At 41.7% G+C, this 22,771-nt stretch overlaps 1 protein-coding gene across 5 annotated transcripts in view; it reads right to left on the bottom strand.

Annotated features, from left to right (window-relative positions):
• The window catches only part of NPNT (nephronectin), a 116,875-nt gene extending 94,977 nt beyond the window's left edge, over window positions 1-21,898 (bottom strand). For 3 of the 5 annotated variants that reach the window (XM_073639564.1, XM_073639556.1, XM_073639582.1), the window contains exon 1: window positions 21,618-21,897. In XM_073639564.1, coding sequence (XP_073495665.1) covers window positions 21,618-21,688 — 71 coding nt within the window. In that variant the 5' untranslated portion in view covers window positions 21,689-21,897. Of the gene's footprint in view, window positions 1-21,617 lie in introns of all 5 variants that reach the window. The other 2 variants (XM_073639546.1, XM_073639574.1) reach the window with 1 other exon arrangement.
• Between the last annotated feature and the right edge of the window lie 873 nt (window positions 21,899-22,771).

The raw sequence follows: 22,771 nt of genomic DNA, 5'->3' as shown, positions 1-22,771 counted from the left end.
ATATCCCATGGAGGTCTGGGTTTGGAATGATACTCAAAATCAAAGTGGAAAATCAAATTACAGGCTGATCTAACTTCAGTGGAAATGCGTCAAGACAAGGAAATGATGCTCAGTATTGTGTGTGGCCTCCACGTGACTGTATGACATCTCTACAACGCCTGGGCATGCTCCTGATGAGGTGGCGGATGTTCTCCTGAAGGATTTCCTCCCAGACCTGGACTAAAGCATCCGCCAACTCCTGGACAGTCTGTGGTGCAACGTGACGTTTGTGGATGGAGTGAGACATGATGTCCCAGATGTGCTCCAGCAGAACGTTCTCCATGGCTTCTCCAGACTCTGTCACATGTGCTCAGTGTGAACTTGCTCTCATCCGTGAAGAGTACAGGGCGCCAGTGTGGAATCTGCCAATCTTGGTGTTCTCTGGCAAATGCCAATCGCCCTGCACGGTGTTAGACTGTAAGCACAACACCCACTTGTGGATATCGAACTCTCATTCCACCCTCATGGAGTCTGTTTCTGACAGTTTGAGCAAACACATGGATGTTAGTGGCCAGCTGGAGGTCATTTTGCAGGGCTCTGGCAGTGCTCCTCCTGTTCCTCCTTGCACAAAGGAGGAGGCAGCGGTCCTGCTGCTGGGTTGTTGTGCTCCTACGGCCCACTCCACGTCTTCTCGTGTACTGGCCTGACTCCTGGCATCTGCTCCATGGTCTGGACACTATGCTGACAGACACAGCTACCCTTCTTGCCATAGCTCGCATTGATGTGCCATCTTGGATGAGCTGCACTACCTGAGCAACTTCTGTGGGTTGTAGACACCACCTAATGCGACAACGCCAATGACAAAATGCAAAAGTAACCAAAACACAGCCAAAAAGGATGAGAACAGAGAAATGCTCTGTGGTCATCCCCTGCAGACCCACTCCTTTCTGTCTTGATAAGTTCCTATCATTTCTACCTGTTCCATTTGCACAACAACAGGAGAAATTGATTCACAATCAGTGTTGCTGCATAATTGGACAGGTTGATTTCAGACGTGTTATTGACTTAGAGTTACATTGTGTTGTTTAAGTGTGATCAGCATTCAGACGTTGAAGTACCTACAAGTGCACTGCTCTTTCGTTATTTTGCAATTACAAATCACATATTGACCCTGCTCCAAATGATCAATTGTGCATCAATATCAAGTTAAAATAAAGTAAAACTGCACAGTGTGGACACATGCTAACCGCATGTTTTTCATGTAAAAAAAAATTAAATACACACTTAACATACTAAAATAAGCCGACCCCTCCAGAACACATGCCTCAGATCACATAAAGAATACACTCAGATACAATGATCAAAAATAGTGTTACTCATAAAAGCAATGATTAGTAGCAACCAATGTATCAATGGTAAAAAACAAAGGCAGAAAAAGAAAGATAGAAACGGTGGTGAGTGACTTGCATCCTCTGCTGTTTGACAGACATGCTGAAGAAGAAAATAAGCCAGATGGCCAGATAGGTAGAAATGAGGCCTAAATGTATTATTTCACATTCACGATAAAACAGCAGCCACACAATTACATGTGAGTAAGTAGTTCATTAGTTTACTCTATTTTAGAGCCACTGCTCCCTTTTAACTGCAGCATGCTCTTTCCATAGTATTTTTGGTAACCAGCTCGTATTCCTGCAGAATAGCCCGTTATAGTCACTCGTCACTCTCATTTAAATGAAGTCTGTAAGTAAAAAAAAATGCAGACCACTCTAATGTATTCACAAGTGTATGAAACAAAGGGTTTTCCATGGTTTATGCACAAAACAATTAACCGTGGCATAATAAAATATTCCTAATATATTTTGGGTATACATTTCTCAAGATCTCTGTTTGCTGTCAGTAAATGGAAACAGTCTTGCTTACACAAAGAGCATGAATATAGGACAGATATAATACTATTCACAGCTAAGCAATGAAAACTATTTATCCAGCCTTGGAAATCATCCTGTCTCATACAGTTTGGGCCCAGGCTGAGCATGAGCCCGCAGTGTTTTTGCTGTGTTTTTTTCTGCAGCCAAATCCTCCTCTCTTGGTAGTAAAAATGCTACCTTCAAAAAGTACGTTTTACAGCGTTTTCACCCTATTTTTATCCAGTGTTTTTGGGTGCAGATTGATTAGATGTTAACTTTATCTACTATATATGTTTAAAAAAATTAACTTTATTCACCAAAAACTATTGTGTTTTTGCAGCATTTTTTCATTTTCTCGTTGCTTTCTATGGGTATAAAAACACTTCAAAAAGGCTGAAAAAGGCTGAAAGAAGTGACATGCTACAGATTCAAAAAATGCGGCAGGTTCTGAGAAGTTTACTATAGTGAGCGTCCTTCACGCTGAGCGTTGTGTGACATACACGGTTCCTCTGTCCTGCCCATGCCATGCATGCACAATCTATCATAACCAGTTTCCTATAGCTATGGCTCTCCCTCTGCACACCCAGTTTATTACATCAGGGCTCTTTCTCATGGCTTATCAGAAAATGGCCATCAGCTGGCATATCAACTCAAACATTTGGAATGGAGAAACCAGGGGCCAAAAATATTGTAATAAGTGTTGAAGGGCAAATAAAAATATATTTTTAATTATTAAGATGGTGAAGGAAGTTAAGAAATATGGATCATTCTGGGATAACCCTATCAAGTTAACTATTGGCCAATATCTCTTACTACAGTGGCTTGAAATAGTATTCACCCCCTTGGCTTTTTACCTATTTTAACATACTAAAATAAGCTGACCCCTCCAGAACACATGCCTCAGATCACATAAAGAATACACCCAGATACAATGATCAAAAATAGTGTTACTCATAAAAGCAATGATTAGTAGCAACCAATGTATCAATGGTAAAAAAACAAAGGCAGAAAAAGAAAAATAGGAAGATAGAAACGGTGAGTAACTTGCATCCTCTGCTGTTTGACAGACATGCTGAAGAAGAAAATAAGCCAGATGGCCAGATAGGTGGAAATGAGGCCTAAATGTATTATTTCACATTCACGATAAAACAGCAGCCACACAATTACATGTGAGTAAGTAGTTCATTAGTTTACTCTATTTTAGAGCCACTGCTCCCTTTTAACTGCAGCATGCTCTTTGCATAGTAATTTAGTTCCATAAACCCGTGTTTAAATATTTTTGTGATCTGATTTGTGCGTGATACATCAGCACTAAATAGTCTAAATTGGTGAAGTGAAGTGAGAAAATATAGGCATAAATTAAATTATGGTATCAAATAACTAAAAATTGGTATGTGCATATGTATTCACCACTTTTGCGATGAAGCCCCTAAAAATTTCTGGTGCAAGCAATTACCTTCATAAGTCACATGATTAGTGAAAGGAAGTCCACCTGTGTGCAATCTAAGTGTCACATTGTCTGCCAGTGTGTACACACCTTTTCTGATAGGAAACAGAGGCTGCAACACCATTAAGCAAGAGGCACCACTAACCAAACAACACCATGAAGATCAAGGAGATCTCCAAACAAGTCAGGGACAAAGTTGTTCAGAAATACAAGTCAGGGTTGGGTTATAAAAAATATCCCAATCTCTGATGGTCCCTCGGAGCATCATCAAATGGAAAGCATATGGTACCACAACAACCCAGGCAATAGAGGGCTGCCCACCAAAACTCTCAGTTCGGGCAAGGAGGGCATTAATCAGAGAGGCAGCACAGAGACCAAAGGTAACCGTGAAGGAGCTGCAGAGTTCCCAAGCAGACACCGAAGTTTCTGTCCATACAACCACAATAAACCATACACTCCATAGAGGTGGCCTTTATAGAAGAGTGGGCAGAAAAAAAACTTACACACAAAAATTGTAAGGCTCATTTTGAGTTTGCCAAAAGACACATGGGAGACCCACCAAATGTATGGAGGAAGGTGTTGTGGTCCGATGAGTCCAACATTGAACTTTTTGGCCACCAAGGTAAACGTTATGTCTGGCGCCAAACCAACACAGCTCATCACCCTAAGAACACCAGTGAAACATGGTGGTGGCAGCATCATGCTGTGGTGATGTTTTTTGGCAGCAGGGACAGGGAAAATGGATGGTGCAAAATACAGAGATATTCTTGAGCAAAACCCATTTTAGTCTGTCAGCAATTTGAGACTGGAGCAGAGATTCACCTTCCAACAAGACAATGACCCAAAATATACTGCTAAAGTAACACTCGAGTGGCTTAAGGGGAAATGTATTTTGGAGTTGCCTAATCAAAGCCCCGACCTGAACCTAATTGAGAATATGTGGTCAGACTTAAAGATTGCTGTTCAACAGAGGAAACCATGTAACTTGAAGGAGGTGGAGCTGTTTTGCCTTGAGGAATGGGCAAAAATGCAGTGTCAATGTGTGAAAATCTCATAGAGACTTATCCAAAGCAACTTGCAGCAATTGCCGCAAAAGGAGGCTCTACAAAGTACTGACTTTAGGGGGTGAATAGTTATGCACATTGAAGTATACAGTTATTTTGTTCTATTTGTTGTTTGCTTCACAATAAAAAGAAAACCAAATGTTCACAGTTGTAGGCATGTTCTTTACATGAACTGATGCAAACCCTCATAAAAAGAAGTGAATTTCCAGGTTGTGAGGTAGCAAAACACAAAAAACACGAGAAATGCCAAGGTGGTGTAAATGTTTGCAAGCCATATGCATTGCTTTTTCAATGGGAACAAAGGGTCAACTGCTACACTCCTCTGGCACTGGCTTGTACCTCAACATGAAATCAAAGATGCCCATTTCTTCTTAATGTCAATGTCTGTCAACGGGGAAAGAGTCTGGTGACCCCAAAACACATTAAACATTATAGAATAATGATAGCTGCTTGCCGAATCATAGCATAAACTCATTGATCTACTACTACTACGCTACATATTAGAGGTCCACACTGCCTTAAAACATGGGAACGAAAAATGAACACTGAAAACTTGCATGAGCTATGACAAGCAGCATGCATATGTATGACTGGAAAATAATGTCCTCTTAGTTCTTCAAAAGAAAGTGGTAAAAACAATCAAAAGAAAACATCCTGAGCAATTCTGCAATAAATGATCCAATTTATGAAATGCATTTCTGAAGACAACCCTAGTCAGAACAGTTTGACCCACTACATGGCCTGTATGTACATGGCATGGTGTAAATCAATGTGCCTCAATTAAAAAGGCCACCTCTGACTTCTCTCAAGACTCTACTGTCATAAGAAACCTGTATTCTTACAAGAGAGAATTCCCTGGCAGCATTTTCTTCCCAAGTAAATCCAAGTCAATACACAAACCTGCAACAAGCTCAGATGTCCCCCTGAGGAACCACAGGAACCATAATATATGTACATCAGTCACCTGAATTCACTTATGTCATATTTAAATACACTGACAATGAGCAGCCAGATGTCATATTTGTCTCTGGCTACTACACAATTTTAATTAAAATCTTGAAAATATCAAGCACATTTTCCAAAACGTGAGAGCCAACAATTCTAGGGCTGCCACTCAAGAGGCGTGAAGAAAAATCTATCCCAGCAGGTCCTGCATTCCTAGCTTCCACCATCTCTAGTAGTCTCTGTTGTACCTGTCTCAACACGATTGTGGATCTTATCTTACCACAGTCACTTACATTTCAATGACTCTTAGCTTCATACACATTTGTTATATGTAGAGTATTCCATACTATCTCCAAGGAAGCTCAGATGACAAGTATGTGCAGGTTCATGACCTCCAGAGGTTCTCTTTACGTTTTCAAGTCTTTTTGAGAAAAAAATGAAACAGGAAGTCTCCAGGTTTTCCCGAAATGATATCATCACCTACTACAATATCAAAGTTCAGTCAACCAACAGTGTACTGCAAAAATACTTTGCCTGTTTGTGTAAAATCTACTTGCATTAAAGGGTTTTTCATGATTAACAGTATCCTATAACTCACTGATCTCTAGGGCTCTGAACACAGTTTGCCCAATTATCCCATCAGGGCTGTGCAGAGCAGCTGGACCCCCAGTAAACAGTAATTCCCTATCCTAGAGATTAGATATAACTTTTAATAATTTAAACCTCCTTTAAAACAAGGCATTTATTGTCATAGTGTATATATTTATTGTAGGATACCTGTTTCGGTAATGAAGGCCCCAGGAAAAAGGGGAGACCTTAAAGATTTGGCAAATCTCCTGGAAGGTTTCTTGTGCCTGAACCCATGACAAATCAAAAAAAAGTAAATTAAAACGGTCTCACTAATTTGGTATTCCAGACACTTTTCAGGCTCTAGCATAGACTGTCCACCTGTCATGGGTGTGTCATAATTGACAGACAGTCGCCCTGCAGTGGGTTGCAGGAGATCTCTACGTTTGGCATTGCATCTTCTTAGAGGCTAATTAGAAAAAAATGGATACATAGATCCAATAACTATGCACAAGGAGTAACCCAATCAAATCAAAAACATCAATAATTCCTCCCTTTGTTAAATTATAGAAATTACATGAAATAGTCATACAGTAATTAATTATATTTGGTACTTTATTCAACACAGCAAACAGAAAACTTTTTTAAAAAATTCATTGTTCTACCCCTAAAAAAACCATGGGCAGTGTGGTCTACATATGACCTTATGACATAAGTGTCCGGAGGCCACTCGAAGAGGGAGGGGGGGTACTGTCACGGGTGTGTCAGAAGTGACAGACAATCGCCCTGCAGTAGGTTGCAGGGGATCTTTATGTTTGGCATTGCAGACATCTTCTTAGAGGCTGTCTCTAGGACCCAGCGGCTACCTTCCTCTGGCTAATTAACACCCTAGTCTGGGTGTATAAATACCTGCTGTGTTCCAGAGGGAGGTGCCGGCGATATTCGTTACTCCTTGTGAAGACTTGAGCATGAGTAGTACCTCTTTCTCTCTGGTGTTGAGGACGTGTGCGCAGCTGTGTGGAGTCGTCTAAAGCTAAGCAATTCCCCTTTGTTTGCGATTGGTGAAGAGCCAATATAGGGATGTTAGGGGAGACAGGGTGATATTCTATCAGCCAGGAGGTCTCCACTCCCCCCTTTCCCTATAGTCTGGGCTTCCTTTCCTTCTTCCCTTTGTGTTGCACTAAGTGTTGCACTAAGTCTTTCCCACAACTTGCTTGACATTGACACTTTGTTTTGTTTTTTTCTCTGTGTGTTTTTGGGTGTAGGCCTTTTTTTTTCCTTTCTCCCCTGGGTTCAGTTACAGAGCTCCATTCCTATGCTATGCAGGCGATCAGAATAAAAAAAGTGAAAGTCCCATAGTGGGACAAAGTAAACAAATAAAAAAACTGTCAGAAAGTGAAAAAAAAAAAAAAAAAAGTTGGAAAAATATTTAATAAAAAATAAAACAAGATAATCCACAAAAAATAAAAATATAATGTACCCATCAATAAATATTATGAAAAAACAAAACAAACAATAAAAGTACACATATTTGGTATCGCCGCGTCCGGAACGACCTGACCTATAAAATTGTCCCACGAGTTAACCCCTTCAGTGAACACGGTAAAAAAATAAAATAAAAAACGAAGCAAAAAACAATGCTTTATCATCATACTGCCAAACAAAAAATGGAATAACACGCGATCAAAAAGACGAATATAAATAAAAATGGTACCGCTGAAAACGTAATCTCGTCCCGCAAAAAGTAAGCCACCATACAGCTCCATCAGCTGAAAAATAAAAAAGTTATAGCTCTCAGAATAAAGCAATACAAAAAAATATTTTTTTACATAAAATAGCTTTTATTGTGTAAAAGCGCCAAAACATAGAAAAACAATATAAATGTGGTACCGCCGTAAACGTACTGACCCGAAGAATAAAGCTACCTTATCAATTTTACCACACGCAGAGCAGAATAAAAAAATTAAGAAAAAACAATTCCTGAATTGTTGGTTTTTGTTTATTCTGCCTTCCAAAAACCGGAATAGAAAGCGATCAAAAAATGTCACATGCCTGAAAATGGCACCAATAACAACGTCAAGTCATCCCGCAAAAAACAAGCTGTCACATGACTCTGTCGGCCACAATATGGAAAAATTATAGCTCTCAAAATATGGCGATGCAAAAACTAGATTTTACAAAATATGTGTCTTTTAGTGTGTGACAGCTGTCAATCATAAAAGCCCGATATCATTCTGGTATCTCTGTAGTCGCACCGACCCGAAGAATAAGGTCGCCTAATCACTTATACGGCACTAGGAACGGCGTAAAAAATAAACGCTAGGGCTGGGGTTGGTGTTAGGGTTGTTTTTTTTTCAAAAGTAAAAAAAAAAAAAGATGACGATATGGCAACTAGTGTTGAGCAAGTGCTCGCTACTTGAGTTTGCATCGGGTGCTCTGGTATGCATTGAGTATCGCGGGTGCTCGAGTCTCCGCCCCATATGCTTCGCGGCCAAAAAAACCTTGCGGGGATTGCCTGCCATGCACAAGCAATCCCCGCATGTTTTTTTTTGGGTGTCTAATAACCGTGAAACATGCGGGCGGGGACTAGAGCACCCGCGATACATGGTGAATACCTAAGTACCCGATGCAAACTCAGGTAGTGAGCACTTGCGCTCAAGACTAATGACAACTTATTCAATATGATGACCTAATGTTATCAAATTCCGTGTCATACCTCTGGGTTCAAAATGTTCACTATACCCCTTGATAAAATCATTGAGGGGTGTAGTTTCCAAAATGGGGTTACTTGTGGGGGTTTCCACTATTTAGGCACATCAGGGGCTCTCCAAACGCAACATGGCGTCCGGTCTCGATTCCAGCCGATTTTGCGTTCAAAAAGTCACACAGTGCTCCTTCCCTTCTGAACTCAGCCGTGCGCCTAAACACTGTATTTTCCCCACATATGGGGTATTGGCGTACTCAGGAGAAATTACACAAAAGTTTTTGGGGCCCATTTTCTCCTCTTACCCTTGTGAAAATAAAAAAAATTGGGGATTTTTGGGGAAAAAGTTTGATTTTTTTATTTTTACGGCTCCATGTTATAAACTTCTGCAAAGGACTTGGGGGTTCAAGGTGCTCACCACACATCTAGATAAGTTCCCTGAGGGGTCTAGTTTCAAAAATGGTGTCACTTGTGGGGGGTTTCCACTGTTTAGGCACATCAGGGGCACATCTGATAATTATTCAAGCAAATTTTATAATCAAAAAGTCAAATGGCGCTCTTTCCCTTCCGAACCCTGCCGTGCGTCCAAACAGTGGTTTTCCCCCACATATGGGGTATCTGCTAACTCAAGAGAAATTGCACAACAAACTGCATAGTGCAATTTCTTCTGTTACCCTTATGAAAATGCAAAAGTGGGGGCTGAAAAACATTTTTGTGGGAAAAATGTGAAAATTGTATTTTTACGGCTCAATGTTATAAACTTCTGTGAAGCACCTGGGGGTTCAAGATGCTCACCACACATCTAGATAAGTTCCCTGAGGGGTCTAGTTTCCAAAATGGTGTCACTTGTGGGTGGTTTCCACTGTTTAGGCACATCAGGGGCTCTCCAAACGCAAAATGGCGTCCGCTCATTATTCAAGCAAATTTTACAATCAAAAAGTCAAATGGTGCTCCTTCCCTTCCGAACCCTGCCGTGCGCCCAAACAGTAATTTTTCCCCACAAATGGGGTATCTGCGTGCCCAGGGGAAATTGCACAATAAATTTTGGGGTCCAATTTTTCCTGTTACCCCTGCGAAAATAAAAAAACTTGGGTCTAAAGTAACATTTTTGTGAAAAAAGTTAAATGTTAATTTTTTTCTTCCACATTCCAAAAATTACTGTGAAGCACCTGAAGGGTTAATAAAGTTCTTGAATGTGGTTTTGAGCACCTTGCGGGGTGCAGTTTTTAGAATGGTGTCACTTTTGGGTATTTTCTGTCATAAAGACCCCTCAAAGTGACTTCAAACATGATGTGGTCACTAAAAAAATGGTTTTGTAAATTTTGTTGGAAAAATGAGAAATCGCTGATCAACTTTAAACCCTTATAGCTCCCTAATAAAAAAAAATTTGGTTCCAAAATTGTGCTGATGTAAAGTAGACATGTGGGAAATGTTGTTTATTAACTATTTTGTGTGACATATCTCTCTGATTTAAGGGAATAAAAATTAAAATTTTGAAAATTGCAAAATTTTCAAAATTTTCACCAAATTTCCATTTTTTCACAAATAAACGCAAGTGATATCGAAGAAATTTTACCACAAACATGAAATACAATATGTCACGAAAAAAAGATCTCAGAATCAGGGGGATCCGTTGAAGCGTTCCAGAGTAATTACCTCATAAAGTGACAGTGGTCAGAATTGTAAAAATTGGCCTGGTCATTAACGTGCAAACCACCTTGGGTTGTAAAGGGGTTAATAATCATTATCAAGAATCCACTGGCAGCTCACCGTTCTTCGGAGCATACGGTTAGGTTATCACCCACAGTTTGGTACCTTTAGTGGGGGAGGAGCTTCAGGAGTTCCTGAGGAGGAACGGTTTGCATCATCGCTCTCCTCGGTATGGCAGGGTGTTCTGAGTAATTTAAAGATCATGGGAGACAGGTATAAACGAATGGCTGACAGAAAATGCTTGCCAGGTCCGGACCTGAATGGGAATGACTTTGTGTGGTTATCTATCAGGAATATAAGATTGAAAGTTCCTTCTTGGAAGCTGGGACCTAGGTTTATTGGTCCCTATAAAATAACCGCCGTCATTAACCCAGCAGCGTTTCATCTAGAACTTCCCAAGGCCCTTAAGGTCCACAAAGTGTTGCATAGGTCCTTACTCAAGAAGTATGTGGAACCTCTTGAGCCCTCACCTCTACCACCACCCCCAGTAATGGTTGATGATAATCTGGAGTTCCAGGTTTCGAGGATTGCAGATTCTCGTCTCCAACGTCGTTCTCTACAATACTTGATGCACTGAAAGGGTTGTGCTCCAGAGGAGAGGATGTGGGTTTCAGCATCAGAGGTGAATGCTCCCAGGTTGGTTCGTTTATTCCACACCTCTTATCCTGAGAAATCCGGTCCTAAGTGTTCGGAGGCCACTCATAGAGGGATGGGGGGTACTGTCACGGGTGTGTTAGAAGTGACAGACAATCGCCCTGCAGTGGGTTGCAAGGGATCTTTACGTTTGGCATTGCAGACATCTTCTTAGAGGCTGTCTCTAGGACCCAGCGGCTACCTTCCTCTGGCTAATTAACACCCTTCCCTGGGTGTATAAATACCTGCTGTGTTCCAGAGGGAGGTGCCGGCGATATTCATTACTCCTTGTGAAAGCTTGAGGAAGAGCAGTACTTCTTCCTCTCTGGTGTTGAGGACGTGTGCGCAGTTGTCTGGAGTCATCTAAAGCTAAGCAATTCCCCTTTGTTTGTCCCCACTTCTTGTCTTTAGTGTCAGTGGGGATCGACTAGTGCTCATCTCCTCCCTTGCCTAGCCTTAGCCAAATGCAAGGGAAAGACAGGACGAGGAACGCGTGCGGCGATTGGTGAAGAGCCAATATAGGGACATTAGGGGAAACAGGGAGTTATTCTATCAGCCAGGAGGTCTCCACTCCCCCCTTTCCCTAGAGTCTGGGCTTCCTTTCCCTCTTCCCTTTGTGTTGCACTAAGTCTTTCCCACAACTTGCTTGACACCACCATTGACAGTCTTTCTCCAGCTTCACCACAACACACTCTGCTAAGCTAACCAGCTGCCTGTCATTATGCCTGTAAGATCTGGACTGGAGTATGGGAGCGTATGGGAGAGACCTTCCCCACCCAGGCTCTTTTGGTTTCTTTCAAATCCCGTACACAAAATCCAGTCAAATAGAAACCCTCTCAGTAACCTAGTGCTACTGGTACAGGCTTTATATGACCGATGCCAGCCGCTTCGGTGACATATACCTGCCATTCAGCACCTTACCTTCTGCTTTCCTACAATACACACATGCACATGAATATATGCAAGGCCCTTTGTGTCTATTTGAGAAAAATGTGGCAACATATATATATATATATATATATATAAGCTGCCAAGTATGTCTCAAATAGACTATATATACATATATATATATATACACACACACATACAGTACAGACCAAAAGTTTGGACACACCTCATTTAAAGATTTTTCTGTATTTTCATGACTATGAAAATTGTACATTCACACTGAAGGCATCAAAACTATGAATTAACACATGTGGAATTATATAGTTAACAAAAAAGTGTGAAACAACTGAAAATATGTCTTATATTCTAGGTTCTTCAAAGTAGCCACCTTTTGCTTTGATGACTGCTTTGCACACTCTTGGCATTCTCTTGATGAGGTAGTCACCGGAAATGGTCTTCCAACAGTCTTGAAGGAGTTCCCAGAGATGCTTAGTACTTGTTGGCCCTTTTGTCTTCACTCTGCGGTCCAGCTCACCCCAAACCATCTCGATTGGGTTCAGGTCTGGTGACTGTGGAGGCCAGGTCATCTGGCGTAGCACCCCATAACTCTCGTTCTTGGTCAAAAAGCCCTAACACAGCCTGGAGGTGTGTTTGGGGTCATTGTCCTGCTGAAAAATAAATGATGGTCCAACTAAACGCAAACCGGATGGAATAGCATGCCGCTGCAAGATGCTGTAGTAGCCATGCTGGTTCAGTATGCCTTCAATTTTGAATAAATCCCCAACAGTGTCACCAGCAAAGCACCCCCACACCATCACGCCTCCTCCTCCATGCTTCACGGTGGGAACCAGGCATGCAGAGTCCATCCGTTCAGCTTTTCTGCATCGCACAAAGACACGGTGGTTGGAACCAAAGATGTCAAATTTGCACTCATCAGACCAAAGCACAGATTTCCACTGGTCTAATGTCCATTCCTTGTGTTCTTTAGCCTAAACTTGTCTCTTCGGCTTGTTGCCTGTCCTTAGCAGTGGTTTCCTAGCAGCTATTTTACCATGAAGGCCTGCTGCACAAAGTCTCCTCTTAACAGTTGTTGAAGAGATGTGTCTGCTGCTAGAACTCTGTGTGGTATTGACCTGGTCTCTAATCTGAGCTGCTGTTAACCTGCGATTTCTGAGGCTGGTGACTCGGATAAACTTATCCTCAGAAGCAGAGGTGACTCTTGGTCTTCCTTTCCTGGGAAGGTCCTCATGTGAGCCAGTTTCTTTGTAGCGCTTGATGGTTTTTGCAACTGCACTTGGGGACACTTTCAAAGTTTTCCCAATCTTTCGCACTGACTGACCTTCATTTCTTAAAGTAATGATGGCCACTCGTTAATCTTTACTTAGAATTTGTATTATGGCAAGAAAAAAGCAGCTAACAGTCTATTCAGTAGGACTATCAGCTGTGTATCCACCAGACTTCTGCACAACACAACTGATGGTCCCAACCCCATTTATAAGGCAAGAAATCCCACTTATTAAACCTGACAGGGCACACCTGTGAAGTGAAAACCATTTCCGGTGACTACCTCTTGAAGCTCATCAAGAGAATGCCAAGAGTGTGCAAAGCAGTCATCAAAGCAAAAGGTGGCTACTCTGAAGAACCTAGAATATAAGACATATTTTCTGTTGTTTCACACTTTTTTGTTAAGTATATAATTCCATATGTGTTAATTCATAGTTTTGATGCCTTCAGTGTGAATGTACAATTTTCATAGTCATGAAAATACAGAAAAATCTTTAAATGAGAAGGTGTGTCCAAACTTTTGGTCTGTACTGTGTATACAGTTATATGAAAAAGTTTGGGCACCCCTATTAATCTTAAGCTTAATGTTTTATAAAAATTGGTGTTTTTGCAACAGCTATTTCAGTTTGATATATGTAATAACTGTTGGACACAGTAATGTTTCTGCCTTGAAATGAGGTTTATTGTACTAACAGAAAATGTGCAATCTGCATTCAAACAAAATTTGACAGGTGCATAAGTATGGGCACCTCACCAGAAAAGTGACATTAATATTTAGTAGATCCTCCTTTTGCAAAAATAACAGCCTCTAGTCGCTTCCTGTAGCTTTTAATGAGTTCCTGGATCCTGGATGAAGGTATTTTTGACCATTCCTATTTACAAAACAATTCCAGTTCAGTTAAGTTTGATGGTCGCCGAGCATGGACAGCCCTCTTCAAATGATCCCACAGATGTTCAATGATATTCAGGTCTGGGGACTGGGATGGCCATTCCAGAACATTGTAATTGTTCCTCTGCATGAATGCCTGAGTAGATTTGGAGCGATGTTTTGGATCATTGTCTTGCTGAAAGATCCATCCCCTGCGTAACTTCAACCTTATCACTGATTCTTGTACATTATTGTCAAGAATATGCTGATACTGAGTGGAATCCATGCGTCCCTCAACTTTAACAAGATTCCCGGTGCCGGCATTGGCCACACAGCCCCAAAGCATGATGGAACCTCCACCAAATTTTACTGTGGGTAGCAAATGTTTTTCTTGGAATGCTGTGTTTTTTTGACGCCATGCATAACGCCTTTTTGTATGACCAAACAACTCAATCTTGGTTTCATCAGTCCACAGGACCTTCTTCCAAAAAGAAATTGGCTTCTCCAAATGTGCTTTTGCATACCTCAGCCGACTCTGTTTGTGGCGTGCTTGCAGAAATGGCTTCTTTCGCATCACTCTCCCATACAGCTTCTCCTTGTGCAAAGTGCGTTGTATAGTTGACCGATGCACAGTGACACCATCTGCAGCAAGTTGATGCTGCAGCTCTCTGGAGGTGGTCTGAGGATTGTCCTTGACTGATCTCACCATTCTTCTTCTCTGCCTTTCTGATGTTTTTCTTGGCCTGCCACTTCTGGCCTTAACAAGAACTGTCCCTGTGTTCTTCCATTTCCTTACTATGTTCCTCACAGTGGAAACTGACAGGTTAAATCTCTGAGACAGCTTTTTATATCCTTCTCCTGAACAACTATGTTGAATAATCTTTGTTTTCAGATCATTTGACAGTTGTTTTGAGGAGCCCATGATGCCACTCTTCAGAGGAGATTCAAACAGGAGAACAACTTGCAAGTAGCCACTTTAAGTAGCTTTTCTCATGACTGCATACACCTGGCTATGAAATTCAAAGCTCAATGAGGTTACAAAACCAAAAAAAGTGCTTTAGTAAGTCAGTAAAAAGTAGGTAGGAGTATTTAAAACAAGAAAATGATAAGGGTGCCCATACTTATGCACCTGTCAAATTTTGTTTGAATGCAGATAGCACATTTTCTGTTAGTACAATAAACCTCATTTCAAGGCAGAAACATTACTGTGTCCAACAGTTATTACATATATCAAACTGAAATAGCTGTTGCAAAAACACCAATTTTAAGAAAACATTAAGCTTAAGATTAATAGGGGTGCCCAAACTTTTTCATATAACTGTATATATATATATATAGAGAGAGAGAGAGATGTACACACATATATGTGAAAAAGTCATTGTCAACAACAATCAGTGTTCATATTTTATTAGATTATAAGACTTGATTGACTGCTATGGGCAATAAGACCACTCTTCCCTAGTCTTCATACATAAGGCCTAAATGTAGCCATAGACATGAGTTTTCTGTAGGTTATTGATCCCAATACCAGTATTTAGGAAACAGCTTAAAGCTAGAAATGAATTAAGAAGTGAATGGATAATCTTGTCCACACTGTTTGTCAATGTACGAAATGCTTTTGTTCCGTAATGCTTTTTGTTGAAAAGAATAAAATCTTCATAGAATCTCTTTTTTTTTCTTTCCATAGGAAAAAGATGCAAGTCACCATGAATCTACATATATTTACATAATAAAAAGTCTTGAAAATAATCATATTTATGTGAAAAATGCGTACATATCTGCTATCTTGACTTAGAAGCTAATTTCAGAATCACGGGCACACGGTAATCAGAAAGGTCATGGTAGTTTAAGGTATTACATTAACAAGACTACATTGATAAAGGAGCTGCCAAGAAACCAATGACCTCACTCTGGGAACAGTTAGCACTGCAGGTGTAGGTGGGTATATTGAGGCTTCTGAAAACCCAAAAGTCACTGACGACTGTATAATTGATAATACCATGAACTGTAGTGATGACTGTTTTACCTAATACAAGTCCATTGACTTAGCACATGGATGTTACATGCATCAATCGCTTATTGAGACGTGTTCGTGGATACATCATTTCTTGAATTCTGGTGATCCCTTTAAATCTATTTAGTGTTGCGCGAACGTGCTCGGATAAGGTGTTATGCGAGCATGCTTGAGTCCTAACCAAGTGTCTTCAGCGTGCTCGTCATATACGTCCGCGTCGCCACTGGCTGCATATCTCGCGGCTGTTAGACAGCCGCAGCACATGCAGAGATTGCTTGTTTGTTAGGCAATCCCGGCATGTGTTGCCGCTGTCTAAAAGCCGTGAGACATACATCTGTGGCGATGCAAACATATCAGATGAGCATGCCGAAGACACTCAGTTAGGACTTGAGCGTGCTCGAATAACACCTTATCCGAGCACATTCGCGCAACACTAGTAGCTATGGATGAAAAAGCTTTGCCAATGCTCCGAATGTGATCCACCTATTTTTGCCTTCTCAATCAATACGTACAGTATTATTGTGCTGTCAGAGCTCATCCCCTCGATATCCTTTATTTTTGTATTGGCCCAGTTAAAAAAAAACTAAAGCCAATCTAAACATTCACCAGAGGGAAGCAATAAAAGAATATGTAAAAATAAATAAAGCAAAGCCTAACAAGAAACCAATATTTCACCTTGGCTGGAAAATGCATGGAACCCAAGCAGGTGCAGGAAGGAAGCTGGACGGGTGGACAGATTGATGGACTCTAGGCTCCATGGCTCATGATCCAGCAGGGTGTCCTGTGAATGAACCCGTTTCAGGTGAATAACCATTACAGAATGAGTCATATTATTATCATGAAGTAAGGTGTCAGCACTACGTCATTCCAGATGGTGTAGGGTTCCATGTATTTGTGCCGTCTCCATCTCCAACCATGGTCCCTCCATGTTACTTTTTGCATTTATGCCAGGTGATGTGAACTTATTTTGTCATTTGCAGACCATTTCCTCATGCCTTTGTGGTCACATATTCCTTATGGTTCTTTTCACTGATGACCAAAATGTCTAGAATGGACTTAATAAGAGCAATCCAGACCAAGCGCTGAGTGTCCAACTGAATGTGATACTGTTACTAAAAAGCAGAAAATCCCTGCTATCTGGTAACTATCAGTGTTCCATCATATTTAGCTAATTTCCGTTTTCTGGGTTTACACTTGACTGACAGCAAACAATATACTGTCCTTATTACGGATGAAGACTGTAACAATATCCTAAGCCAGGGCAAAAGGAGAAGCTTATTGCTCAGACAATGCTCCTCAGCCAGACACAAACTGCTCAGAGGCTTCCTAACAAATGTATCCTTTATAGGTCAGGCTCCTAAACTTCACATGGTATAACAGTGCCACCTGCAAGATCCAAAAGTTATTATGTGTGCCGCCTGCAATGCTTCTATTTCATTAGGTGTGCCACCTGCGATAACCCATTGCAGGAAAATGATGGCAGTGACAGAGTAGCTGGCAGGGAACACCTTTAGGAGGCAGGTATACAGATAAACCCAGACATAAAATGTTCAGCATATTAGCCATTTTTTTACAGACAGTAGACACATAACCAGGTCAATATGTCTGCACTTCTTGCACATGCACTGTACATCTTAAAGGACAACTTCAGCTTTGGCTTCACCTAACCAGAATTTCTCTATATTCGCAGGTCATATTGATAGAGATTAGGGAAACAGAGATTTGGGGGAACTTTATTGGCTTCTATATGGCTCTGTGCAAAACCTCAGCCTGCTGAGCACGCTTGTGATTTTATGAACGATCGGTGGGGGTCTCAGGACTTAGACCACTACTGATCCACAGCACATTTAAGGGGCTAAGACATACTAAACAGGTGAGAAAGTCATACATTTTGGCAAGTGTCATTTTTATACCAAAAAATTGAACCTTTTCAATTCAGGAGTGTGAATAACAAGATATGAGTCAAATTTTTAAGGGTTGGACACCACTTTATGATGTTGGTCTAGGCATTATTGGTGGGTTAAACTACTTGACATCTATAAAGGTTTAGCAATAGAAGCTCTATTTTAAAGGAAATATACACTGTGTTCCAAATTATTATGCAAATAATATTTTCTCAGATTTTCCCAAATTACCTATATGAATTGCAGTCATTGTAATTTTCCAGTCAAATAACTATTAGAGTACAACTGAAAGGTTTTTGTACAAACTGCCTATGATAACAGTATATTTTTTAAAAAATAAAAAACTCAAACTGCACTCAAAATGCATGTTCCAAATTATTATGCACAGCAGAGTTTTCAACCTTTTCATTTTAATAAAGAAAAAAAAAAGGTCATTTTTGAAATTATAAGCATTAGCAGGTTATTACAAACTGAAATCAAACAGTTTTCAACTCAAAACTTTATTGTAGGTGATGTTACATTTGCACATAGGACCCCTTGTTCGAAAGGAGCTTCTGAACTCTCTCGTCCATTGAATTTGTCAGGTTTTGGATGGTTTCTGCTTCCAATTGTTTTGCATGAGGACAGAATACCCTCCCAGAGCTGTTGCTTAGATGTGAACTGCCTCCCGCCATCATAGACACTCCTTTTGATGAGGCTCCAGAGGTTCTCAATGGGGTTGAGGTCAGGGGAGCATGGGTGCCACACCATAAGTTTGTCCCCTTTTATGCCCATAGCAGCCAGAGATGCAGATGTGTTATGTGCAGCATGAGACGGGGCATTATCATGCATGAAAATGATCTTGCTGCGGAATGCACGGTTCTTCTTCTTGAACCACGGAAGGAAGTGCTGTTTGAGAAACTCAACATACATTATGGAGTTCATCTTTACCCCTTCAGGGATCCTAAAGGGGCCGACAATCTCTCTCCCCATGATTCCAGCCCAAAACATTACTCCACCTCCTCCTTGTTAGCGCCGTAGCTGTGTTTGCATGGGGTGTCCATCAACCAGCCATCCTCCACTCCATCCATCTGGACCATCGAGATCATTTCATGCATGATAATGCCCCGTCTCATGCTGCACATAATACATCTGCATCTCTGGCTGCTATGGGCATAAAAGGGGCCAAACTTATTGTGTGGCACCCATGCTCCCCTGACCTCAACCCCATTGAGAACCTCTGGAGCATCATCAAAAGGAGTGTCTATGATGGCGGGAGGCAGTTCACATCTAAGCAACAGCTCTGGGAGGGTATTCTGTCCTCATGCAAAACAATTAAAGCAGAAACCATCCAAAACCTGACAAATTCAATGGACGAGAGAGTTCAGAAGCTCCTTTCGAACAAGGGGTCCTATGTGCAAATGTAACATCACCTTGAATAAAGTTTTGAGTTGAAAACGGTTTGATTTCAGTTTGTAATAACCTGCTAATGCTTATAATTTCAAAAATGACCATTTTTTTGTTCTTTATTAAAATGAAAAGGTTGAAAACTCTGCTGTGCATAATAATTTGGAACATGCATTTTGAGTGCAGTTTGAGTTTTTTATTTTTTTTTTTTAAATATACTGTTATCATAGGCAGTTTGTACAAAAACCTTTCAATTGTACTCTAATAGTTATTTCACTGGAAAATTACAATGACTGCAATTCATATAGATAATTTGGGAAAATCTGAGAAAATATTATTTGCATAATAATTTGGAACACAGTGTAATCTGCTTCTGACATGTGGTAGGTCAATGGAGACCTTAGGGTCCATATTTTTTTAGAATGGGTGTGAAGCTGTGGTTCTAGCTCCAGTCTCTAAACCTCTTTCTCGAACATGTTAGTCATATCACCACTGGTGTAAATTACACTTTCTTTCCAATGTGTAGGAGAATCGTGCTGAACAAGTTTAGACACTTAGTTTTGGGAATTGGAGTAAGTTTGAGCCCCAGGGATTACACAGGATGTCAAAAGATCAGATTTTGGGTATTTTTTAGGAGCAGGAACCAAGCAGAAATTCTACAAATCCAGCTCAAAACTCCTTAAAAACCTTTAGGGAGTTTCTGCTCCGAAAACTCAGCAAAAAAGACTCAGTGTGCACATAGCATAAGATGCATCACTCCTTTAACTCTGTTAACCCTCACCTTCCAAGTATAGATGGAATTGTACATTATTTTAATGATAAGGAATGGGTGCATGTCCATTGTAATCTCAACAACCAGGCGTTTTCTACTTTCTCCTAGCTTCTGCTAACCTTCTTGTGTTTCCTTACAGTGGTAGTATCACTAGGAATTTAAAGAGACCAGAATGTTGACAGCTAAAACTAAAGACATTTAGAGGACTGAGAACACAAGAAGCTCATAGGAATCTATCCCGGAGGAGTTAGTTGTTCCTTAATGACTACAACCCCCAGAACCTGCAGGTGTCCTATCTGTCAACACATCTGCACGCCTCATTCCACACACACATCTGCCAGGAGGACTGACTCAGACACACCTTCACCCTCAGCCTTATCTTCCCTCTACTATCCCTGGCCAGTTCTACTAGGTGTGACCTGTGCTATGGGATCAGACAGGGTGTCCTGGACACTACAAGGTGGCACCTGCCACTGGCTGATGAAGAAGCTGATGTCTCCTGCACAGATCACTACAGAAGGGAACATGGAGAAGTTAGAAGTGTCTGTACAGCTGAGGGCAAGGGAAGATCTACCAGACAAGATCTTACGTCTATCCTTAATCACATAACCCCATGCATGGAGTAATAAGTTACTCTCCTAGGAAAAGTGTCCCATGGCCAAATATTGCACAATCTCCTATGACTGCGTCCTTACAATGTGCTGGATGGAAGCTGCACTGCTGTGCTCAGAGACTGGAGAGGGATCATATACTGACACCGGGGTAGACATCGCTGCCCCCCCAGAAAGGGGGGGGGGGGTTACCTGATTGTGCCCGAGTACCAATGTCATTAACAAGTACGCCAATGTCATAAATACACCAATGTCATTAGTAAGTATACCAAAGTCATTCACAAGTACACCAATGACATTAGTAAGTATACCAAAGCCATTAACAAGTACACCAATGTCATTAGTAAGTATACCAAAGCCATTAACAGGTACACCAATGTCATTAGTAAGTATACCAACGTCATTAACAAGTACACCAATGTCATTAGTAAGTATACCAATGTCATTAGTAAGTATACCAAAGTCATTAATTAACAAGTACAATGTCATTAGTAAGTATACCAATGTCGTTAACAAGTACACCAATGTCATTAGTAAGTATATCAATGTCATTAGTAAGTACACCAAAGTCAATAACAAGCACTCCAATGCCATTAGTAAGAATATCAATGTCATTAGTAAGTACACCAATGTTATTAGTAAGTAGATCAATGTGATTAGTAAGTACACCAATGTCATAAGTAGATCAATGTCATTAGTATGTACACCAATGTCATTAACAAGTATATCAATGTCATGAGTAAGCACACCAATGTCATAAGTATATCATTACCTATCTATCTATCTATCCATACACCTTCAGGAGAAGTTCCAGCCTCCAGAACAATTACAGACTTACACATCAAGGTCCTGCAACCTTATACTCCACCACGACATGTAGCAGAAGGGACGTGCTGGGCATTGTAGTCCTCCTCGGGTGCTGGCAGCAGCTTACCTTCCGTCGTAGTCCCCGGCAGCATACAGGTACAGGGAGCAGGCAATGATGAACTTCACAGCTAGTTCCATGGCTATTTGAAGGATAAGTAGTTCCCGTCAGTGCCCGAGCTGTGCCAGGTGTGGGGGGCACACAGCAGGTGGGGGCAAACAGGTGGAGGAGCCCTGGCTTCCCCGCAGCAGCCCGCAGTGTGTGTCCGTGCGGTTCCCTGTGGGGAGCAGCCGTCTGACACTTCTCAGCTCCGCTCCCTCCCTGGGCTGTGTGCAAGGAGGAGCCGGCTGAGCCGCGCACTACACACCCTCAGAGCCAGCACGTCACCCGCACCTTCTCCTCAGGCTCCATCTCCCTCAGCGCCCACACACCGGGGAGCGGACACGGTCCTTACACACTGCCTACCGGGGGCAGCTGAAGTCACCTGTGTGCTCTGTGCCATATCCTGTGTGCTGGGTCCTCTGTGCCATGCCCTGTGTGCTCTGTGCCATATCCTGTGTGCTGGGTCCTCTGTGCCATGCCCTGTGTGCTGGGTCCTCTGTGCCATGCCCTGTGTGCTGGGTCCTCTGTGCCATGCCCTGTGTGCCTTATCCTCTGCTATGTGCCAAGTGCCTTGTCAAGTGGACTCTTTTCTATGTGCCATGTCCTGTGTGCTGTGTGGTGTGTGCTCTCAGCTATGTCCTGTGGGCTATGTGCCATGCCCTGTGTGCCATATCCTCTGTGCTATGTGCCAAGTCCTGTGTGCTATGTGCCTTGTCAAGTGGACTCTATTCTATGTGCCATGTCCTGTGTGCTGTGTGGTGTGGGCTCTCTGCTATGTCCTGTGGGCTATGTGCCGTGTCATGTGCGCTGGGTCCGGTATCCTATGTGCCATGTCCTGTGTCCTGTCTGCTGTGTCCTGTGTGGTCTGATCTATGCGCCATGTCCTGTGTGCTCTCTGCCATGTCCTGTGGGTTATGTGCCGTGTGCTGTGTGCTGTGTCCTGTGGGCTCTCTGCCATGTCCTGTGCGCTGGGTCCTGTATCCTATGTGCCATGTTCTGTGTCCTGTCTGCTGTGTCTTGTGTGCTCTGTTCTATGAGTCATGTCCTGTGTGCTCTCTGTCATGTCCTACGTGCTCTGTGCCATGTCCTGTGTGTCATGTCCTGTGCGCTGGGTCCGGTAT

The sequence above is a fragment of the Phyllobates terribilis genome, unplaced genomic scaffold (genome assembly GCF_046119375.1).
Source record: "Phyllobates terribilis strain yellow unplaced genomic scaffold, ASM4611937v1 Scaffold_1__5_contigs__length_1240528914, whole genome shotgun sequence".
Classification (NCBI taxonomy): Eukaryota; Metazoa; Chordata; class Amphibia; order Anura; family Dendrobatidae; genus Phyllobates; species Phyllobates terribilis.
This window is presented reverse-complemented; position numbering and strand designations above follow the sequence as displayed.